Source organism: Carassius carassius, chromosome 42 (genome assembly GCF_963082965.1).
Source record: "Carassius carassius chromosome 42, fCarCar2.1, whole genome shotgun sequence".
In the NCBI taxonomy this organism is placed as follows: domain Eukaryota; kingdom Metazoa; phylum Chordata; class Actinopteri; order Cypriniformes; family Cyprinidae; genus Carassius; species Carassius carassius.
Genome location: NC_081796.1, coordinates 2,841,320 through 2,864,652, shown reverse-complemented (window position 1 = coordinate 2,864,652; position 23,333 = coordinate 2,841,320). Strand labels below are relative to the sequence as shown.

General features: G+C 37.8%; 1 protein-coding gene across 1 annotated transcript in view; it reads right to left on the bottom strand.

Moving 5' to 3' along the window:
• Positions 1-6,288, bottom strand: part of LOC132123820 (CUB and zona pellucida-like domain-containing protein 1) — a 52,979-nt gene extending 46,691 nt beyond the window's left edge. The window contains exon 1 of the mRNA XM_059534500.1: positions 6,123-6,288. Within this exon, the coding sequence (XP_059390483.1) occupies positions 6,123-6,242 (120 nt within the window). The 5' untranslated portion in view covers positions 6,243-6,288. The remainder of the gene's footprint in view (positions 1-6,122) is intronic.
• Between the last annotated feature and the right edge of the window lie 17,045 nt (positions 6,289-23,333).

The window sequence follows — 23,333 nt, the reverse complement described above, 5'->3', positions numbered from 1 at the left end:
TAATTGCAATTAATTGCGTTTCCCCCAAGCTTGTAATCATCAATATTTAAAGGAATAGTTCACTTTAAAATTGTGAAAATTCTTTCATCACTCTCCCTCATGTTGTTTTAAACCTGTATGAATTTCTTTCTTCTGCTGAACACAAAGGAAGATATTTAGAAGAATGTCAGTAACCAGACAGTTTCTGGTACCATTGACTTCCATAGTATATATTTATCCTACTATGGAAGACAATGGGACCCAGAAACTGTCTGGTTACTGATATTCTTCTAAATATCTTCCTTTGTGTTCAGCAGAAGAAAGAAATTCATACAGGTTTAAAACAACATGAGGGTGAGTGATGACAGAATTTTCATTTTAAAGTGAACTATTCCTTTTAACTCAGAATCACCTAATTAAACAACACAGGGAAAAAAAAGGAACAGAAAATAGCCCTATATTAAATATCAATATATATTTTTTTCAATAATCAATCAACATAATCAATTTAACAGATTATTATAATTTTTTTTAAACTTATTATCAAAATAAAATATAGTCCTACAAAGCTATTATTACCAGAGCATGTAATCAGAGCAGGTAATTTTACCATTGCTGCCCAGCATGGCTATACCAGCTCAGCAAACAGAATTTCACGTTATTTGAGTGGACTTTACTTTTCCAGTGCTCGGTACATGATTGAAGCGTTTGGGCCGTTGTCGACAGAGCCGCCGACACACACACACACACACACACGTGACACACACACATACACGGAACGGAGAGCGCGCCGCTGGGCCGTTAACGACAGAGCGCGCCGACATACACACACACACGGAACACAGCGTGGCGCACACACGGAGCGGAAAAGACCAGCTCATGAAAGCTGCGCGAGAATGAAACGTGATCGCCGAACACGGAGGGGCGGGACGGCCTTTTCAATAGCAGCCGCAACAGGAAATCATTAAAACAGGGCAACAGGAAATCATTAAAACGAGGCAAAAAAAAGTGTGCTGCGTTAAATGCGTTAATTTTTTTTTAACGCGTTAAACATTTCAAATTAATCGCAAAGATTAACGCGTTAATTCCCCCAGCCCTAATATATATATATATATATATATATATATATATATACACACACATTTAAAATGCAATTTATTGCTGTGATCAAAACTGAATTTCTGCATCACTACTCCAATCTTCAGTCACATGATCCTTCATAAAAAAAAATTATAATATGCTATTATTATGATATGATAGTATAACAGTTATTTTAAACTGTAGTAAAATTTCACAATATTATTGTTTTTACTGCAGTTTAATCAAATGAATGCAGCCATAGTGAGCAGAAGACACACAAAAACCTTGTTCCACACTTTTGACTGGTAGTATATGTACTGTATAAAAATTATCATTAAATGCAGTGGTGTCAAAAGTATTGACATTCATTACTTGAGTAGAAGTATAGATACTAGGGTTTAAAAAGACTTTTGTAGAAGTTGAAGTATCAACTCAAGCTTTTTACTCAAGTAAGTGTAAAAGTACTGGTTTAAAAAACTACTTAAAGTATAAAAGTAAAAGTAATGTAAGGGGAAAAAATGCCATTAAGAACAAAAGCTTAGGCCGCGCCACAGGGGCCTATTGTGCACTACCCCACCTCCTCAAAAAAACATTATTCTAAAAGCCATAGGCCATAATGACTATAATGTTATATTAAAATGTTTATGTTGAAAAATTTGGGATGCACTAGGCTACCTGTTTCAGCTGCATATATGCCCATTGAAAATGAACGTACTTTAGTACAATGCAAATACATTAAAGAACTAGAGATATGATGACTAGTTGCCTAGGGTGACCATATGAGCCATTTTCCCAGGACGCGTCCTTGCCAGAATTTCTATATTGCCTAAAACATCCAAAGTAGTTTGACCAATAACATGCAGGTATGTTACATAATCAACCAATCGTGGCGTGTGATAAGGTGAGATCTACAGAGAACGATCAGAGTAATGCAAATACACGTACATGTTAGGTGTTTGTTCGTTCATTCAACTTGAAGCGTCGCTGCGCACCAATCATTGTATGACACCAAAGTACCAAGAGAGTGGTTTTAATGCATAAGGAGCCGTCTGCTCTGCTCTCTATAGCTCTTATGAATGCCATACAATGATCGATCTGCAAAGCACAAACAGCCAAAATCTGGATATTTTAGGCTATATAAAAATCCTGGTAAGGACGTGTCCTGGGAAAATGGCTCATATGGTCACCCTATAGTTGCCTATAAGTATTGTTATGGTGCAAAAAGTCAAACTTCAGAGGCATGTCATCAATAACCTTTAATGGAATGTAAGTGTACATCCAAGTTTAGCTGCAGGAATCTGTGAGGGCAATGGACAAGAACATTGGTGGAGGCTAAAAAACAATTAGCCTTATATGGTTGTCTATATACAATAAAGATTATAGTGCTGTCAAAATGAATGATTAATCCAAGTGATTAATCAAAAACTAAAAATTAAAAATAACTCATAATCCTGATACCTTCTTGATTGATAGCTTCCTTTATTTGCTATGTCCAGTGTGTGTGTGTGTGGGGGGGGGGGGGGGGTAACGAGTTACAAAGTTGGTATAGCCTACTTATCACATTGTCAATCGCGTCTTCAATCGCAAACGATAATTTATTAAAACGTCTCGCTACTGAACTACCTACAGTAGCTTAATTTGTGGAGGACGAAGAGAAAGCACCCACTTGGTAAATGAGCCAGTGAGAAATAATCCAGTGCCATTTCGATACTTTTAAAACGGTACCGGCGCCTAAACGGTGCCTGAACCGATACTTTAAAAAAAAGACCCACAAAAAAACTATGGATAACATTAAAGAACATTACAAATATTTAAAATAAATACATAGCTTTCACTTTGGATGCTCTTATTTCCCAAGTTGTGCTTAATCTAAGGCTAATAAATGTATTTCATAATCTGTTACTTATGAAAAATTACTTAATACAAAAACCACACATGTTTCGACTGTATCTCTGTCACTCACTCTGATATTTAGTTAAGATGAGTGCTGTCTGTGACTGTCTTTAATCCATTCTGTGAATGACTGTATGCTCATTCTTTATAAAGTAGCAACAGTCGTTTGTAAAGTAGAGTACTGTGCAAAAGTCCATAGGCGTCGATTTCGGGGGGGACGTCATGAGATTTCGTCATGAGTCATTTTGTACCCACCACCTTTTTTTTTTTTTTAAACCTCGAGTTCTGCTGCTGCGCTGGCTACACGCTTTTCTGTTCATTAAAACTGCAACAACTGTAACATTGGGATACGTTCTATGTTGGGGGAGGGGGAGTCATCGTGTCACTGTTATTATTTTCTCTATATGCCGGTTTCAACGGCAACAACATAAACAAACGTTACAGCGCATGCGCGCTTTTGCGGACCTAACTTAACTTCCGGTAGACTTCCAAATAGAATCAATAACATCAGCCAAGTCCCTCTAGAGTAGATATTTTTTGATAACAAACAAAATATGTTTGCTGCATGGATCAGGCGGACTTAATGAGAATGCAAATCCATTCTTTGCCAATAGGAGATGTTTTAAAGCATAGACATAAAGCGCGAGAAATGGAGGTTTCCCCAGTAACAGCTGTAAACAAAGTACGCTCACACACGCTGCTTTATCAGGCATATAACATGCAAGTCTTCCTTCAGAAATACAGCGATATAAAAAACACCTGTGCCTCGTTTTGATATTTAAACATATAAATGTAAGGGATTATTATTATTAAACGTGCAGTACATAACGTTACTCATGTTTATTCAGCGAAGCCTTTTTGAAAATCGATCAGTTTTAAAATTGTGGTGAGTTTCCAAAAATAAATAAATGTATGGGAAACACATCCCGCAGCACAACCACCTGAGCCCTCAGTCTACTCATCGCCTTGACTTTAACCGCGTTTGTAGAAGGCACTGCAGCCAGACCGATATACACAACACAGACCGGAAGTTAACTTAGGTCCAGGCGCGTGCGCCCGATGAAACCGTCTATATGACTATCGCGCTTCTTTTTTTTAAAGAATGTTTTTCAAATGAGTTGACAGTTTGGAATGGACAGTGAACGAGCGGGAACGAGGCTACCTAGTCTTTGCTGGGATTGGCCAGAATTTCTGGCGAATGTATCATAGACGAGCAAGTCATTTAGCCTTCATACAATATCACAAGGTTGCATCCTAGTGCCATGGACTATAACATATCAAAGTGATAACTTGTAGAACAAATGGATGTTGTTGTACACACAGCAAGGGTCTGCAGACCATTGACACAAAGGTAAGACGCGATAACTTATGTTTATTAAGATTTGCTGGTATTATGGCTAGGTCTTGTGCATTTGCACACAAGGGATCGGCTGTTTTAATTCTTCTCTTGCAATTAATGTTACGTTAGACTTCCTTAGCCACCAACTTAATTAGCTAGTTACGGTTTGCGTTCATACAGCAAGTGTTGGGGGAGATGATTGTTGAGTAGTCAGTATCTTGTTTAATTATTGCTTGAATCTATTGCTGAATTCTGAAATAGTTGTGATGATGATGATGATGATGATGATGAGGAATGGATCAAGTTTTAGTCAAAATGCCTGATGTAGATTGGATGGATGCATGTTGTTGTGAATTGAGAGCAGTCAGATCATGGTGTGATAGTCAATAGTGTTCATGTGCTACACGTATTTTTGCTTTTTCAATCTTGATAAAATTTGTAGTGCTTAAGTTGTGTTTTGTGTAGATATGGTAAATTTTACTGGGAATTAAATCAAATTATTACATGGCTTGGTTGAATTCCACTGTAGAATGAAGTCTGTTATTTCTTGATAATAACACCGTTGCCATGAAAAACAGAGCGTTGGTATGGACGCGGCAGGATTCTAATCGTAGAGACGGAACTATTTTCTTTAGCGGAAGCAATACAATCGTGTTTAAATCAATAAACTCTTTTTTAAATCAATATTTTGTGTCAAATTATTGATTTATTTGGTGGGTAGCCATGTAATAAGCGGGATAATGTAGAGCGAGGCCCGATTTTGGGTTAGATTTTTTTCCCCGTTTTCAGTGGTTATAACAAAGCAACATGAAAGAGAAATTTGGTAATCATTGTTTAGGTACATTAAACCACGTCATGGCCATGTCATATTGTCAACATGGTACTTATATGATGATATGAAGCAGATTAGTGGGTCATATATCATATGTCTAATGCTTTGTACGGCTTTCTTCTTCATAAAACGAGTCGGACATCATCACATTTTTGTATACATTTTTATTTATTTACATTAATAAGATACAGGACGTCTTTCAAAACATGACCTGCGCGAAAGAGAAAAAAAAAATGCATCATTGTACCCACCACTTCTGAAAATGCACTTCTGAATGCGTCTCTGTCCCCACCACATTTCAAACCAAACTGACGCCCATGCAAAAGTCTAAGGCACATTAGTATTTTCACCCCAAAAAAGGGTTTTAAGCCAGTTATTTATATATTTTGCTGTGGTGTGTCAGTAGGAAATATCAGTTTGCCATTAATTTTATTAATAATCTAGTGCGATTTTGAATACACAAGCAGTCTGACAACGGCGAAATGAATGTTTGGAAATGTAAACTGATATTTTATACTGAAACAGCAAAGTATATAAATAACTGGCCGAACACCATTCTTTAGTGAAAATACTAACGAGCCCAAGACTTTTGCACAGTAGCTGGTGTATGTATAAAGTACGTACGATTAAATTAAGTATATTTAAATAAGTGTAAGTGTTCGTTCATATGTGTTAAGGGCTAGATTTTTGCTGGAGGAAACAGCTGTTTAGTGATGAGCGGTGAACGCAGCGAAAACTTTACAGAAGATGAGAAACCGACTGCTCCCTCTTGACCTTTTGTAAACTGTATTTATGACAAAGAACTGCACAGATACGGATATTCTAACAATCTTTCGATAAACACATACCTTGTGTCCTCTGTGTTTGTTTCCGCTCGCGCTGCTCCGCGATATATATATGTATTTCTACTTAAGTAATGTAACGAAGTATTTGTACTTCGTTACTTGACACCTCTGATTAAATGTACCCATAACTGAAGAAATATAATAAAGGTCTCACCCTATAGGTACCATCAGGGTTCTTTCTCGAGTTGAAGTTCATTGATCCTCCATAGAAGTGTGAGGCTGAGGCTGTGGATGCCAGCAGCAGCAGAGCTGAGAGCAGAGCAGAGACAGACATGAGGATGCTGAATGAGACCTGACAAGTGATCACTGCACTACCCTTTTAAAGGGTAGTGCCTTCCACCTGATGGAGGAAGTCATCTATTTAAAAAAAAAAAAATTCACATCATCGATAGAATCTACTGGAAAGGAAAGACTGAAGTTTACCACCATCCACTCCTACCCTAAAAATGATTGGCATGCAGTTTTTCAGTTCCATAGCATCCTTGTACATCTAGAAATTCTGTTTGAGATTTCATTTTGATCTCATACAGTGCTGGTATTTTAGTATTATTTATATACTTTCACATTTATTATAGTTTTCTTTCAAAATTTTGCGCTTTAATGTTTACAGTTTTTATTTAGGATTTTTCCAAGGCAACATTTTTTATTTAAGTAAAGTCTTAACTCTTATAACAGTGAAAAAAATGTTTTTTCATAGTTTTAGTTTTAGTTAAAAATAATAACCGTGCCAGAGCAAATAAAGCATGTAAATGGTTTTTTTTCTCAACCATAAAACTATTTTTATTTTGACTGTGCATTTTATTAATATAAGAAGTTTGAGTAAAGATACCTATTTCAGTAAATACAATTTGTATAAACTTAAATTATATTAAACTGACTATAAAAATTAGTTAAATCTTGTATAATTAAATGGGTTAACATTAAAATAATGGAAAAACATCCTGCCATGACTTACTGATCATATAATTTTTTAATTGTTACATTCATTGACTTTCTGTTTCCTTATTTGGTCCTCTTCCTTTTCTTGTTTTGTTAATTGATTAATCCCCACCTGTCTCCATTTCCATGATTGCCTCCCGTGTGCTTTAATACCCTGTCTGTTTAGTTCTTCCTTGTCCGTGATTAATGTTGTCTATCGTATCATGTTGAATGTGCCCTTATTCTCTTACGGTCATTAAAAGAAACCCTTTGTATATTGTCTTCCTTGTGAGCCTTAATTACACACCAGCCAAAACCGTAACAGCTATATAATGCTTTTGATTGTTTATGATGATGGTTTGCAGTGTAGAAGATGTGCAGCATTTTATTACATAATATTACTGCTACTGAAGTCTTCCTATTGGTCAAATTTAAGCTGAAGCCTTCAAGCCAGTCCAGTATTACCTAGTAAGTTCTATCTTTTCAATCTTTTTAAGAAAAAAATGGTACAAATGTGAAAGTAAATTCAACAAATGCTGCAAATCCAGTCAAAACTTTCAAAGGTAATGTGCTGGCAAACTTTAATTATAGACAATACTGAAAGCAAAGGAATAAAGGAAACACATTGCATATTCTCTGTGTTTGAAAGGCTTTTCTTTGAAAATGCATGTAAATCATCGAAGACATGTTTGTCCATTACAATTTTTGGTTTAGTTTATGCATTATAGTATCATCAAATAAAGTCCTTAATGTAGTGGAGAGCCTATGGAAGAGTTTTACTTTGAAACCTTGTTGAAAACCTACTGTATCAGAGATTTCTGCTCTTCCATTACAGATGCTTCGTTTGTTTCCTTGTTTCCTTCAGAGGTGGAAAGAGTACAAAAATATTCTACTCAAGTAAAAGTACCATTACATTAATGAAATTTTACTTAAGTACAAGTAAAAGTACCAGTCTAAAAATCAACTCAAGTAAAAGTAAAAAGTAGCTCATTTAAAATTTACTCAGAGTAAAAATTACTTAGTTACATTTTAACAGTGGGAGGGAGTCAAAAATGGGACAGGCCAAGGGTGTCAAACTCAGTTCCTGGAGGGCCACAGTCCTGCACAGTTTAGATATAACCCTAATTAAACACACCTGATCCAGCTAATCTAATCATTTAGGTTTATTTGAAAACTACATGATATGTGTGCTGGAGCAGGGTTAGAACTAAACTCTGCAGGGCTACGGCCCTCCAGGAACTGAGTTTGACACCCCTGGTATAGGTCTATTAATCTCAAACTAGTTGTTTTTAATTAAAGGAATCAGTTATTTAGAATAATAAAACATTTGGGCTGTTACCAGGCAAATCAGTATCAACAAACTCATCTTTTAATGCAGAGGAAATGCAGAAGATTCATTGGAAGTGGCATTTAGATGTATTACACTAGTGCAGGACAAGAATGCATTTAACCTGCAGTTACAAATGCATGAATAATGTTTTGATATACAAAACATAAAATGTTGAATACTCATTTGAAATTATAAGAAATTAATTATTTAAAAAAATCAAAAGATACTTTAAATGTGATATTAAAATGGCCAGTATGTGTCAGCAAGTCACTGTTAATAAGTGAGTCATTGCGATTGAACCGAATCATTTAAACGGTTGATTCATTCAGGAACGAAACACTGTCACGTTGCTCAGAGACGCAAAACTGTGCTTTGGTGGCTGTGTTTGGAATTATTTTCTGTTGTAGAAATAGAGCTAAAAAAGGCAATATGGTGTCTAAAACGCAAGTCTCTTAATTAACTTGTTTACTGAACTGTTATATATATATGTATGTATGTATATATTCATGATGATTTTTGGAGGAAAAGACGGCATTCTTTGTGTGATTTTGATTTAATGTATGAAATTATATAAATATGTGAATTTTCTGCCCCTATATCTTCAATTTTGTGATCATTCTAAACATAGGCGCCGATTTATGTTTTTCTCCGTGGGTGCTCAAGGGCGCAAGCCATTTAAAAAATAAAAAAATAGACTAGGCTATTAAAAAAATATTGCATTTCAGAACCTTAGGCTAATGGACAGCGGCCGATACAAACACACACAACAGCGTCACTTCTCAAAAATACAAACAGGATTGGAGATGAAAAGTTTAACTGACACGTAACCGCTAATGCGTTCAGCTTCTTGGGAAATTAATGTTTTGTAAATATCGATTAAAAGACTATTGCGAAAGGACAGCGTTTCCATTAACCGATTGTTGCGACTAAAATAATGAGTTTCTGGGAATGTCTACCTCATTTATGTTTCGAGGTTTCTTTTGATAGTGGCATGGCTTTTCTTTGAGGTTTCGAATCCATTATTCATATAGGCTAAAAAAATATTTTTTTATTTTATGTATTTAACAAAGAACTTGTATTCTGTCCAAAAGTAGGCTACTTTTGTGTCCATTAGTTTTTCCTCTTTTAAACCGTATATAGGCCTATACTTGAGCAGAAAAATGTTCCCATTTAAACCCTGTTACGAACTTTAAGGAGTCTAGGGAATGTACCGTAACATTTACATATTAACGTACTGCTGGGTATGAAATGAGGTGGAAGAACATGACAGACAAAACTTTGAAAGAGAAAAAATACTGGACGTTTATTCACAAAAAGCCAAAGCCACTAGATCCAGTAAAATAATGTCGATATATCAATATTAATAGGTTTGGCTTTTTTTATAACAAATCTGTCCATTTTAGTCTGATTAATGATTAGTGATTACGAAAAGCATTAAATGATTACATACTCGCACGGCACTGTATAGTGGGGGATGGGACGTTTTCAGAAACGCTGTGATTGGTGGATAGGATATGGAACATGCATGCGACTGGTTATGTCACTGTCACTGACAACAACATAACCAATCACAGTGTGGCAGACGCTTCATAGCGCCAACTGCAGTGTTTAATTTTAAATAAATGTAGCCTACTGGCAGTCTGGCACTGGCACACGTGGGTGCTCATTTTCCGTGGGTGCTCCACGGTATCGGCGCCTATGATTCTAAATGCATTTTAGGAGACTGAATCACACAGTGAAAGAACGCACTATAAGCGCGCACATCATTAAAACAAAAAATATGATATTATCGCAGATGATATATATAGCACACTCCTCACCACTGTCTTTTTGGCTAATTTGTGCAAAACCTCTTGCTAAAATGTCAAAGCTTCATTTTAACCACCAATGCAACGATGCAATTATTTAGCTTACCTCTACATTCTTGCGAAGGGTTGATGTCTTGTCGAGATTTTATAAGCTGCTAGTTTGGTCTTCCTAAGCAAGTACAGCTTACACTGCATAATAGAGCATACATATGGCCAGGGGTTCACTTCATTTCCTTCGAGTTCAACTTCAGAATATGACGGGGTTTCGTTTTCAGCGGTGTCTGCACCACTAACGCCTGTTTTGACCGTCTGCATCTTTCTTGTGATTTTAGCGCCAGTTTGCCCTCCTGCCCATTATTTACTGACGTAGTTTCCAGGGAGCGATTTTTTTTTTTTTTTTTTTTTTTTTTACTCAGTAATTAATGTGTTTTAAAATGTAGCGAAGTACAATACTTTAAACAAAATATACTTAAGTAAAAGTAAAATTACAGATTTAAAAAAATACTTTAAAAAGTATTAGTACACAAAAAAGCTACTCAATTACAGTAACGCGAGTAAATGTAATTCGTTACTTTCCACCTCTGGTTTCCTTACTATTAATTTGTGTTTGGCAGGTTTGACAGAGGTTTGGAGGTATGTAATGAGGATGTTGTTACTTTCGTGACAATGGCCATTTAATCCATACTTTCATCCAAATTAGTTTCATTGTTACATGTGAGGATCAGATTACATGATATCTGAACTCTGCTATCTGGCACTTTATCTACTGACTGGAACGAGTGTGGAATACACACACTGGAGATAAAATGATTGATGATAACACAAATTTACCACTTCAGAGCAATAGATTCAGATGTTAAGATAAAACCTTGCTAAAGGAGAAAACAATAACCCAAGCATTGTGTATGAAGCCAATGTCCTTTTAGGCAAGTCGTGCCACTCAGCCGCCATCTTGGCAACGCCTCCCGACAGCTATTTCAGAATAACAAGACCAGGCTCCTATCTAAATGAATGGGCAGAGAGTCAGAACTGCACTTTCATGGGTCACCGGGACATAAAAAATGCATGTATAGACAGAGCAGTAAAATATGATAAAAATCACTGAAAAGGTTTGATGACTTTGCCCCTAAATAAGGTTTAAAATGCCTTTTTTCGGGGACAGGTTATACTTTTACTACGAATGCGCAAGGGTTCACGACACCTATCGGGCGCCATTTGTAAAGCTGCTCATGCTGAAAATAACAGCAATATTTTGTCACATTTAGCTTCAAACAATGTAAAAAAAAAACGGTATGAATTTTTTGACGGTCACTTTTTAGCACATTTACAACAATATTTGTCAACTTAGAGATATTTTAAATAGTTAAATATAAATATTAAAAATTTTAAAAAAAATGAATGCGTGGTAAGTGAAAAACTAAAAATGTTAAATCACTTGAATAAGGCCATAAAACACATAAAGAACATTGGTCGAGCTTGTAGCCTAGAATTTTTCATTCATAAAGTCATTCATAAAATTCGTGAAAATCGTCTTGTTTACTCACTCACAGAAAACAATATATTGATTTACATTTTCTGACACTTTTTGTTGATAAAAGTTATATGGGAGTAGGCGTCAACTATCATGAATATCATTGTGATTTACAACTGAGAAGACAAAGGCCTGCATAATGAGCCTTTCAGTCAGCTGTACCAAATTATTGTTATTATTATCATTATTATTATTATTATTATTATTATTATTAATAATGTTGAAAAGAGCTGAAATTATTTTTCCTCATTCTGCTGAGGCCTCCGTTCATCAGAGCTTCAGTTAGGCAGTGTTGATTGTAAGCCTTCATGTTGAGTTGGTTTGGCCTCCTCTCACTTGAGAGAGTCATTCTGCTGAGGCCTCCACTCACCTGAGCTCTAATTAAGCTTGTAATCAAGTGTTCAGCCCTCTCTGGGGCCGCCTTGATTGACAGCCTTCATGTTGAGTGGGTTTGGCCTCCTCTCACTTGAGAGTGTCATTCTGCTGAGGCCTCTATTCATCAGAGCTAGTTAGATAGCGTAATCAAGTGTACGGCCCCTGAGGCCGCCTTGACAAACCGCTACAAAGGGCTGAGCGTTGTAGTCTTCCTCCTGTTAAGAAGGTATTCTGGTGAAGCCTCCGCTCCACAGAGCTCCACCTATGCAGTAGAAGGAGTGTAGTCTCTTTTATTTGAGCCTCACTACCTGCCTCTGGTTTTGAGTGTTGCTAGGTCTCCTCTTGGTTTAGAGAGTCATTATGCTGAGACCTCCACTCTTAGAGCTCCAGACTTTGGCGGGTGAGTTAGTCTATGATGTTTGGAGCTTGAGCCTGCCATAAAGCCTAGCAGTTTCGCTTGTAGGGATGCTGTTCCTGAAGTCCTGCCTTGGGGAAACAGTTAGCTAGGCACTTACCCCTCAGCAAGGCGGAGTTGGTATACCATTCCCAAAGCTCCCTCTAGAGGACGCAGCGTGGAGTTCCCTTTCGGAAGGGAACGTCTCAGGTTACGTATGTAACCATGGTTCCCTGAGAATAAGGAACGAGACGCTGCATCTCTTTGCCATGCTTCGGTATCATGCCTGTGTCTCAGAAAAAAAGAGGATGATGTGTTCTACAAGTGCCCTTTTATATACGCAGTCGCTCATTTGCTTACATCATAAGCTGCTGCCTGCCAATGTCAAGTTCATTATCGTGATTTCATTCATGCTTCAGGCACCGTTAAAGCTGACAGCATTCCCAAAGCACCCTCTACAGGACACAGCGTCTCGTTCTCTATTCTCAGGGAACCATGGTTACATGCGTAACCTGAGACAATTTTATTTTAAACTCCAGGGAAATCTTTTTTCACTGCGGGCTGCAGGCGTTTAACTGCATGAATGCAAGATTGTTCTCATGATTCATTTGTTCTTGTTAATGTTTAATTGCACTTCACTCAACACCATGTAAACTTTTAGTTTTGCTTTCAGCAAACAAAGAAACCTCTGTTACCGGTTTGGTGAGGCTTTTGATGTCCTTGTGTGTATTTTTGTTCTGGTAAATGTTTTAGTTGTGTGTCTTAATCAAGTTATTCAAATGCTTATACATTGTATGCATAGAACCTAACACATAACCTTTCAAACTTTATTTGATAATTTGCACAAACACAAGCGCTCAACACATGCACACTAAAAAGTTGATCGTAGTCCAGTGCCTGCATCATTTCCCCCCAAAAGCAAATTAAACATATCTCTGCATTTGTTTGCTTGCTTTTAATTATGAGTCCTGAATTTCGGTTGACTGAACTATTGATTCCGGTCATTTGTGATTTATTCGTTCTTTTGATTCAGTTCTTTATTTTCAACGGAAGAGGGAAAAACTGGTTTCCAAAACAGCTATTGACCATTTAGTTGCTTTTTACAGTTTTCATGTTGTAAAATGTTTAAAAAAGTGTCTGGAGATGCCTTCGTTCTGATCAGGTGTACCGTTGCTCTCACTGATTATTTGGTCTGAAAAGTCTCAAGTCTTAGTGTAGCTGCAGTCAGAGGCAACTCTCATATATTTCATTCATTATATGCACTTTACAGTAAAATGGTCAATTAATAATTAAAATGTTCAGAATAATTATTAGAATAAATAAGTAATATATTTTTGTTAATACATGTCAATTAATTGCATATTATTTAGCTAAAACCTTAGAAAAGGGGGACTCTATTTTTTTTTTTTTATTTTGTTCCGCTTGGGAATTATTTAATTGTTGCTATCAGAAACTTCAGAGTTTCCGGTGCACTACATGTAAAAAGAACCACATGAGGTGCTGCACTAGTAACATGTCTGTAAGAGTTAAGCCATAAGAGTTGCTAAGAAGATATCGACTTTTTGTTTAAAAAGAAGAAGCTGTAACCCTCCAAGTTTATTCCTCTTGAGTTAGAGAAGCCCATGAGGAATGTTTTATCGTATTAATTGGCTCCGTATGTGAACGTGTATGTTACGTGACCGTGTGTTAATGTATAATTAGCCAATTAAGTGTATTTACTTGCGTGTTGAAATGTGCACTTTATTTATTAGTTTGTATGTATTTTTCGTTTATTATTATGTGTAACACATCACTTTTAGGGGGTTAATTTAAGTTTTATGTATTTTCTTTCATAGTTCTGACGGCATTGTTGGGACATAAAGAAGGCTAAAAGACTAGCATGTAGAAGACATGTTGAAGACTCGTATCCAAATAAATGTCTGTTAAAACCAAGAATGACCTGAGCCTTTATTTCAACTCGAGGGGAGTAACAGTCAGAACTCAGCCTGTTTCGTGCTGGAGGAGAGGAGAGCAGCTCGTTAAGTGGTGATGTCGCTCTCAAGCTTCAAAGAAAAGACGGACTGCATTCACGTAAAGCCCAAACCAGCATCAACCGGGGTCCAAGAGTGCAGCGTGGTTAAGCTAATAAGAAGTAACGAATTTAAAACAACTTAAATGTGAAGATGTAGATTAACCTTGCTAACTTTAAAGGGACGCGTAAGATTAACTTATCAACTTTCAATAGGGTTTTCACTTCTTATAATTCAAGGAAAAATAGTTTCTGGCCATGAAACATTCTCCTATCCTTATGAAATTTCGGTCACTGAAAAGTAACAAGCTTGTAGCTAAAGATCAGACATTTCATTGACTCGTGATGTGAGCGTTTTAGACAGAAGCAGTCATGAATATGTATTGGTTTTTAATAATTGAACTAATAATACATCAAACTACAAATCACACAGAGTAAATACGCGTACGACAATACAAGACAGTAAACTTTGTACAAGACATAACGGAATCCAAATGAGGGAGAGAGAGAGATAGAGAGAGAATGAGTGAGAGAGGATGAGAGAGAGAGGTGAGAGAATAGGCGCGATCACAGAATAATCGCTCTGTTATGCAAACTCACAGACAGTATCCTTTTGAAAGACAACAACGAATCAAATCACCTTGAAAAGGTAATAGACAAACTTTAAGCAGCATTTAAATCTCTCTAGAAAATAATACTTGCATGTGGTCTCTTTGTGATTGGGCGTGTTCTCTCGTGTCTTCCAGGGCTGCTGCGGACTTGCGCGATATTTGAAAGGTCCAACGAACGTAATGTCTCAGAGTTTCGTGCTGAGATCAACGGCGATAGAAGAGCGGACCAAGAGCGCGACCAAGAGCAAGAGAGGGAGGAATTTCCTGGTTTCAGTTCTTATGGCTTGACTGGTTCACGCCTCTGTTTGCGTGAACAACCAATGAACGTCCGCGATCTGAAGCGGGAAAAACGTTCCTTTGTCTCTGGGGAAACACCCACTTGCGTGAGTTACAGCTGACAGAATTGAACATTTTTCTTAAGAAAGATTGTATTTCTGAAACAATGCATGCTTTTGTAATTTGTCATCGAGATTCGACACAGTCCGATTCTTACGATTATAAAGATACCATAAATGACATATATAACTGATAGAAACACAACGTTACATTCATATGCAGAATTACACACATTTAAAGTTTGATTAACACATGATAAAATTGTAGATACTCCAATTTTTTATTATGGAAAACATCTAATGCACCAAAAAGGCAATACTCAATAAATTTAGAATACATTGAGAAAAGGTGCCAGTGAGCTGGCTTTGCTGTTCTGTGAGTTGGGTCATAAAGTTTTATGAGCTGGTCAGGAGTAGGGTTACAGAATCACGACACTTATTGAGAACATTCATTCCAAAAACATTTACAATTTACAAGTCAGCAACTTATTATCCTCGCATAACAGGATTAACCATTTTATGCAACACACAAACCTAATCAAAATACATCTTATTAAGGACTTACATAAAGAGCATAAAGAAAAGTTTGTGTGTGTGTTTAGGAATGTGGGTGTTTCGTTTCTCCTTTGAGGCTGCTCACGTGACTGGAATTTATCATCCAGAGTGTCGTAAATAATTTAAATCCAGCCAGACTGGCGCCAGGCCAGGCATTTAGTTTAGAGAGAGTCGGGTTTATTTGCCTGAGTTCAAAATCTACAAGCTTTGGGTTTGCATTGTTTTAGATTCAACGAACCGTGACTCATTAGTTCAGAACCAATGAATCACTGAACTGCTCATCCGTTACACTATTAACTGCTTAAAGGTGTAAAGTGCAGTGGCCAAAAATATAAGTGCAAGCTTAAGTTATTGCTTGTTTAATATAAGGTGAATGTTACTAAACTTATTTAAAGTTAAGTACAAGTATTTTGCTAATTTAGGTATTTAAGGGTGATTTATTTATTTATTTTTTATATTGAAGGTCATTTGTTTTTTATTTTATAACAAGTGAAAAGTGTATTCCTAGTTTTGGCTTAAGGGGTTTATGACACATTTAAGTATATTTAAATAAAGAAGAATTTAAGTTTATAAGCATATTTAAAAGCATGATATCACTTAGATGAGTTAAAGTCACACATAACAAAGTCTAAAGCACACTAGAATAGTGAAATGGCTGATCAAGAAGAATGAGACACTGAAGCTGTGGAGTTGATCCAAAAGTTAAAGAAGTACATGTTCAAGTTCAAGCAGGTTAAATATAAAGAAACAAGAAGCAGCAGCTGAACTATCTGCAACTGAAGCCACTCTGAAAGTTATGGAAGAAATGGATTGTGAAAGAAATGAGCTTGAAAACCTTAAAGTAGAAAACCGACAAAGATTAGCAAAACAAGAAGCAGAAAATGCTGAAAAACTAAAAACATTAGAACAGAAGCGAATAGAGCTAGAATGTCTTGAAACTGTAAAGAAAATGAATGTTGCCAAAGCATGACTGAAAGTGTATAAGCAAGAAATTAACTCAGATGAAGAAATCTCACGACGATGCTAAAAAAAGAAAAGCTGCTCCTAAGCCAGTAAGTCTGCCTGAACGTAAGCTTGCACTATCACAACCCACTGCAAATCTGCAACAGTTTTCTGCTCCACAACAGACCACAAGGTGGTATCTTACAACAAATGCTACTCAAGAAGATAGCACCACAGCACTGGCTAAAGCATTAGCAAAGTCCATTAACATAAGTTGTCTATGAGTACCAGAGCCAGCTTTTTTCAATGGTGACCCTCTCAAGTTCAAAGATTGGAAAATGTATTTTCAGACACTAATAGACAGGAAAACATTCCAGTCAATTAAAATATTTACTATCTTCGCAAGTATGTTGGTGGACCAGCCAGAAGAGCTGTGAAGGATGCAGAAAGGATGCAGCGTACTATGCAGCATGGGACACTCTGGAGGAAACAAATGGAAGTTAATTTGTAATCGCCAAAGCCTTCAGAGATAAGCTAACATCATGGCCAAAGATCGGTACAAAGGGCAGTGCTGAGTTACAAGAGTTCTCAGACTTTCTCAGAGGCTGTAAAGCTGCTATGCTACAAATCAAGAGTCTCGAAGATCTAAATGATTGCAGCAAAAATCAGAAAATGTTAAGCAAGCTTCCTGATTGGCTAACAGCAAGATGGAATAGGAAAGTCATTGAGGTTTAAGAGCAGCACAATTCCTTTCCACTTTGGAACTTTGTTACTGAAGGGAAGTGACTCAGAGAGGGTCAAGCCTACAAAGACTCGAAGTGTTGGAGCTAAGGTGCTGGCAAGCAGTGCAGAAGAAAAATCAAATACAAAGAAATGTGTGAAAGATTATACCATAGCATTCACACATGTCGGAAATTCATAGACAAGCCAATAATGGAACGATTCAAGTTCGTACAAATGAAAGGACTATGTTTTGGATGCCTCAACTCTGGACACCATTCAAAGAAATGTGGAAAGAGAAGTGTTTGTGACACATGCAAAGGAAAACACCCAACCTATACAAGAGAGTTTATTCCTGCCAATCTAAATCACATCTACACTCCTAAGACGGTAAGAGCATGGCCCCACCTAGAGCACCTTGCCGAAGAGGTCGCCCCTCTCATAGAATGCGATGTTGGTCTGCTCATACGTTACAACTGCTCAAAACCACGGTTACCCAGAGAAGTTGTGTCAGGAAAAGACAATTCGCACAAAGAACAGACTTGGGCTGGACAATAGTTGGCGGTGCTGACCCTTGTGTTGACTATGGTGATGCTATTGGAAGCAGCAATAGGATCACTGTCAAAGAAGTGACACCTAGTCAGTCATCAGATCAGTTGTCAAATGAAGTCCATTACATTTGTCGCACACAAGTCAAAGAAGTAGTCACACCACCAGATGTGATTAAAGTCCTTGAGTCTGACTTAAACTAAAGAAAGGTGGAATATTCTCACTTCTCTCAAGAGGATATGCGTTTCATTTCTATAAAGTGAGAGCAGACGGACGTTGTGAGCTACCTTTGCCATTTAAAGAGGACAGACCAAGTCTGGCAAACAATAAGAGCTGTGCAGAACACTGACTCAAATGTCTAAAGAAAAGACTTGAAAGGGACAAACAATATCACAATGACTACACAACAATCATGAACGAAAGAGTAGAGCATGGAGATGCAGAAAGGATCCCACCTGAAGAACTGAACAAAAGCACTGCCTGGTACATTCCCCACCATGGGGTGTACCATCCTCAAAAACCTGGGAAAATAAGAGTAGTATTTGATTGTTCAGCGAAATATGAAGGCATGTCATTAAATGATCACCTGCTCATTGGGCCAGATCTAACAAACATCCTGATAGGTGTCTTGTGCCACTTTCGCAAGGGTGCAGTGGCAGTTATGTGCGACATAGAATGTATGTTTTATCAGTTCAGAGTCAGCGCCGAAGATCAAGACTACTTCTGTTTCATGTGGTGGGAAAACTGAGATTTTCACTTAAATCCATCAGTCTACCGAATGCGAGTCCATTTGTTCGAAGCCACCTTTTCACCGGCCTGTACAAATTTTGGTCTCAAGTACATTGCGGCACAAGGTCAAGGCCAGTTCAGTGAAGCAACTATAAGATTCATTGAAAGAAACTTTTACGTGGATGATGGTCTTATCAGTCTCCACTGAGAAGAGGCTATTAGTCTAGTCCATGAAGCGAAAAAACTCAGCAGTACTGGAAAATTGCGACTGCACAAGTTTGTTTCCAATAGCCCACAAGTTCTTGACTCTCTCCCTAAGGAAGATTGTGTATAGATGGTAAGAAACCAAGACCTAGCCCTGCGTGAGCAACCGATTAAAACAGCCCTAGGTGTTAAATGGGGGGTTGCCTCAGACCAACTCGTTTCGAGTAGTTGTGAATGAGCGTCCACTCTCCAGATGAGGAGGCTTGTCAACTGTTGACTCCGTCTACGACCCACTTGGATTTGTGGCACCTTTCGTTCTACTTGGCAAGCAAATACTGCAATGAATGTGTCGTAACAAGACAGACTGGGACGAACCACTCTCAGATGAGCTCAAGCCACAATGGGAGTCCTGGCTTCTAGATCTAAAGAACCTTGCTCATGTCAAGATTGATCGCTGCTATCTTCCAGCCGATTTTCAAGAAGTTCAGAGATATGAACTTCACCATTTTTCAGACGCAAGTGTTGCAGGATATGGTGTCTGTACCCATCTAAGAGCAATCAGTAAATCCACTGCTTTCTTGTCATTGCCAAGTCCAGAGTAGCAGCCACAAAGGTAACTACTGTGCCAAGACTGGAGTTGTCCGCAGTAGTAGTAGCAGCAGTGTTAATTTTGACAGCAAATTCAGATTTAGTCTTAGTCTTTTGAATAACACCATTTAGTTTTAGTCACATTTTAGTCATCTGAAATCTTAGTCTAGTTTTAGTCGACTAAATATCATAGGAGTTTTAATCTTAGTCTAGTCTTAAGTCGTTTAGTCTTAGTCTAGTTTTTTTTAGTAGAACAAAGTTGACTTAGTTGACTTGACTAAATGTTTCCATTAGTCTGTTATGGAATGGTATTAAGGTTTGAATATGCAATACAAACACAGATTTAATGGCTGTAATACAAAACATGCATTTTATTTTATTCTTAATGTCAAAAACACTGACCGTAACTTTTTTCACAAAAGATAAATTTCACATAAAATAAACATAAGGCCTGCTTTCCATGAAAAATATACATGCTCTCTGAAAAAGATATGCATTCTCCCTGAATGATACGCAATGCATAGGACTGTTACAGGGCTAACAGAACAGGAAACGTGTGGATCCAAATGCAACGCTTTATTAGACCACATGGTAATAGAAGCTAAGATCAATCACTGGAAAACAGGAACAGAGGATACAAGACGAAGAGTGATGCATAGGAAGGCGTATATCTGCAATCTGCGAACAATATTCAATTGGGTAGTCCAATGGGGCCATCCATGGGTGATGATCAATCAAGGGGCAGACAATCTCAAATAGGGTCAAAACTAAGGAGGTAAAACTAAGACAGGCAGAAGTTTGAGGCACGGGATGAAACTAGAATGATTAAACTAAAGCTTAGACAAGAGATAACTAGAATAGTAGAACTAAGAACTAAGTCAGGATCTAGAATGATAGAACTAAAGCTAGGAAACAGAATGAAACTCAGAAAGGTAAATGGCTCTGCAAAGTAGCTAATGCTCTCAAGCGCTAAACGCTAACAACACTCGGCCCAGATGAGCAAGAGAGAGAGCCTTTTGTAGAGCATGTGTATTGGCCTCAGATGTGCATGTAATCAGTGAGATGCATTGTGGGAACTGTAGCCCAGTGTGATCTGTGACAGTCTGTGTGGTGCAAGAGTCAATGCAAAGCAAAGGCAAACTCTGGTGGCAATCGAACAGAAGACTACAAACCAGGGTCGTTACAATTACATTCTTTCAAGATGAAGTACAGTATTATTGAAATAGACAACCACCTAACTCTAAACTTACTGTCTTTTACTGTCTGTGCAAAATCAAAAACATTAAGAAAAATAAAGTGCAATTCTCAAAACCAATAAAAAGTAATGCCATTGCAAAATGTTTCTAAATACAGAAAATTCACTACTGTTACTGTTCACATATCTCTTTAAAATTCTTTAAAGAGAAGTTAAATAACTGCTAGGCTACAATGTCTTAGAATGCCTTGCTACTCTGTGCAAAATCAACAAGATTTGAACAGAACAGATTAGTGCAATTCTCAAATGTAGAATAAAAGATGTATTGGCTGTAATGCCATTACACACACTACCAAAGAAACACTACTTAATGTTCAAGTAAATAAAAAAACCCTGCTCTCTCAGCATTGAAAATACAGATAAATATCAAATTAAACTAAAAAGCACACAACTCTGTAAGCATCATCATCTTCTTCATCATTTATTACTCTGTGCATTGTGTGCAAAATCAAAGAGATTTGAAAAGAAAAACAAAACGTATGTAAAAGAAAATATGCATTGGTTGTAATGTCATTGCACAAAATATTCTTCTGTTAATAATTAAAAGTAGTATCAATGAGCTAATATCAATGAGCTCAACTCAAGACAAGTGAATTACATGCTAAGCTGATAAATTGTGATTAAAAACTGTCACTCTTTGCCATCCAGAAGTCTGTCCCTGTGTCCTCAGTGAAGGGATGTGAAAGTTCTTCCTTTTACTTGATGATCTGCTGCCTGATGCTAGTTGTGGAGGTTTTCTGTTTAGGCCTTGAGGTGCGGCATTTTGAGATGAACCTAAACACCGGCTGCTTTGAGGATGGTGCTGCTTCTGGTTCCTCAATAACCTCTTCTTCTGCATCATCTTCAGGCTGGTCCTCCTGTCTTGTGTGTGGGAAAGTGCATTTGACCACATAGTCTTCTGCCTGTTTCAGAAGTTCCTGGATATTTCCATCAGCCACATCAACATTAACAAGGATTTCACAGACAGTTGGGTTAACAAAGCAGGCAACTGCTGCAAGTGCTGAGGACTTTTCATCGGTTGAATCTAAGAGGCAAGAAAAAGTTGGTTCAGATTTGATCTCATTTTCTATGCAAGAGCGACGAGGTCTCTGTACCGAGTGTTCTTTGCAAAGTCAGTTAGGTGGCTCAGCAGATCAAAAAGGGCAGGAACCACTAGGGACATTGATGTAGTGTCACTCTGGAGGGTTTTAGTGTGTTCCGCAAAAGGCAGCAGTAAGTCATGCAATGATGAAAGCTTTTGCCACTCACTAGTAAGCAAATTGTCCCATCCCATGTCATTTGAGATTTGACAGACTGCATCTTTGACTGTGAGGAGTTGTGTGACCATGTTAAATGTGCTTGACCAGCGTGTGGGGCAGTCATTTACAACAATAACCCCACACTGGTCCAATAACCTCTGTGTTGCAACTGAGGACTTGCGAAAGAGCTTCACCACAGAACTTGCTTTATCGAGGACTCTTTTGACAGTTGTCTCTTTCTGCAACATGTGGACCACTAGTTGTATGGTGTGCACCACACACGGTGTCTGGTCCATTTCCATATCGACATGATGGTACCTAATAACAAGAAGAAAAAAAGTCTAAACCTAATACATGGGCTGGTATGTGTCTGTATATATACTGTATATATGTAGTGTGGCAGGGGGAAAATCATTCTTGTCATGTAAAAGAATAAATTAAACATGGCTCACCGCTGGTCATCAATTTCAGAGTCACTTTCCATCGTGGACCCAGGGGAGTCGTCCTCAGAGCTGGTTTCTCCTGCTGTGGTGTTTTTAAAGGCTGCCAACATGTTACTCCCATTGTCCGTTATTACCGTCAGGGATCTTCTGCTTTGGTATGGCCCACTCTTGCATACATTTGTCCACACATGCCTTAATAGACTGTGCAGTGTGTGGGTGAGCTACTTGTTCAAGGGTCAACAATATATGTACAGGTTTACTTCGTTCAACACAAAAGTAGCATGCACTTATAGCGAGGAATGAGGCTGTCAGTCCTTTTTTTGTCCACAAGTCTAGGCCAATGGATACTCTCCGGGCAGCAGCCAGTCTCTCTTTGAATTTTAGTCTTTCATGTTCATACTGTGTTTCAATCAAATTGCTCATTTTAGTTTTCTTTGGAACTGTTAGTCTCCTATCCACTATCTCCATCATAAGCACAAAGTCCTCATCTTCAATTGTTGTGAGTGGTAAACCTGTGCGTCCAATCCATCTAGCTATGGCCTGCTCCTTGGTCTGTTGTTCCTTCGATTCGGTTTTGTACTTTGAAGAACATAGGAAAGCTGTAGAGATGGCCTGCTGCTGGGTTGCACTAGCAGCACTAGCTTTATTTCCACTTGGCCCATGGTCATCTTTTTCATCATACGTCTTCTGTATCTGTGAGGGTGAATTAAGGGGGAATCAAGTTTTGATTTATTTTCTTTCTTGCCCCGATCTCATCAGATCTCTTTCTCGGTCTCTCTCTCTCGCACGCACACACACACACACACGCACACACGCACACAGTCCAGTCATA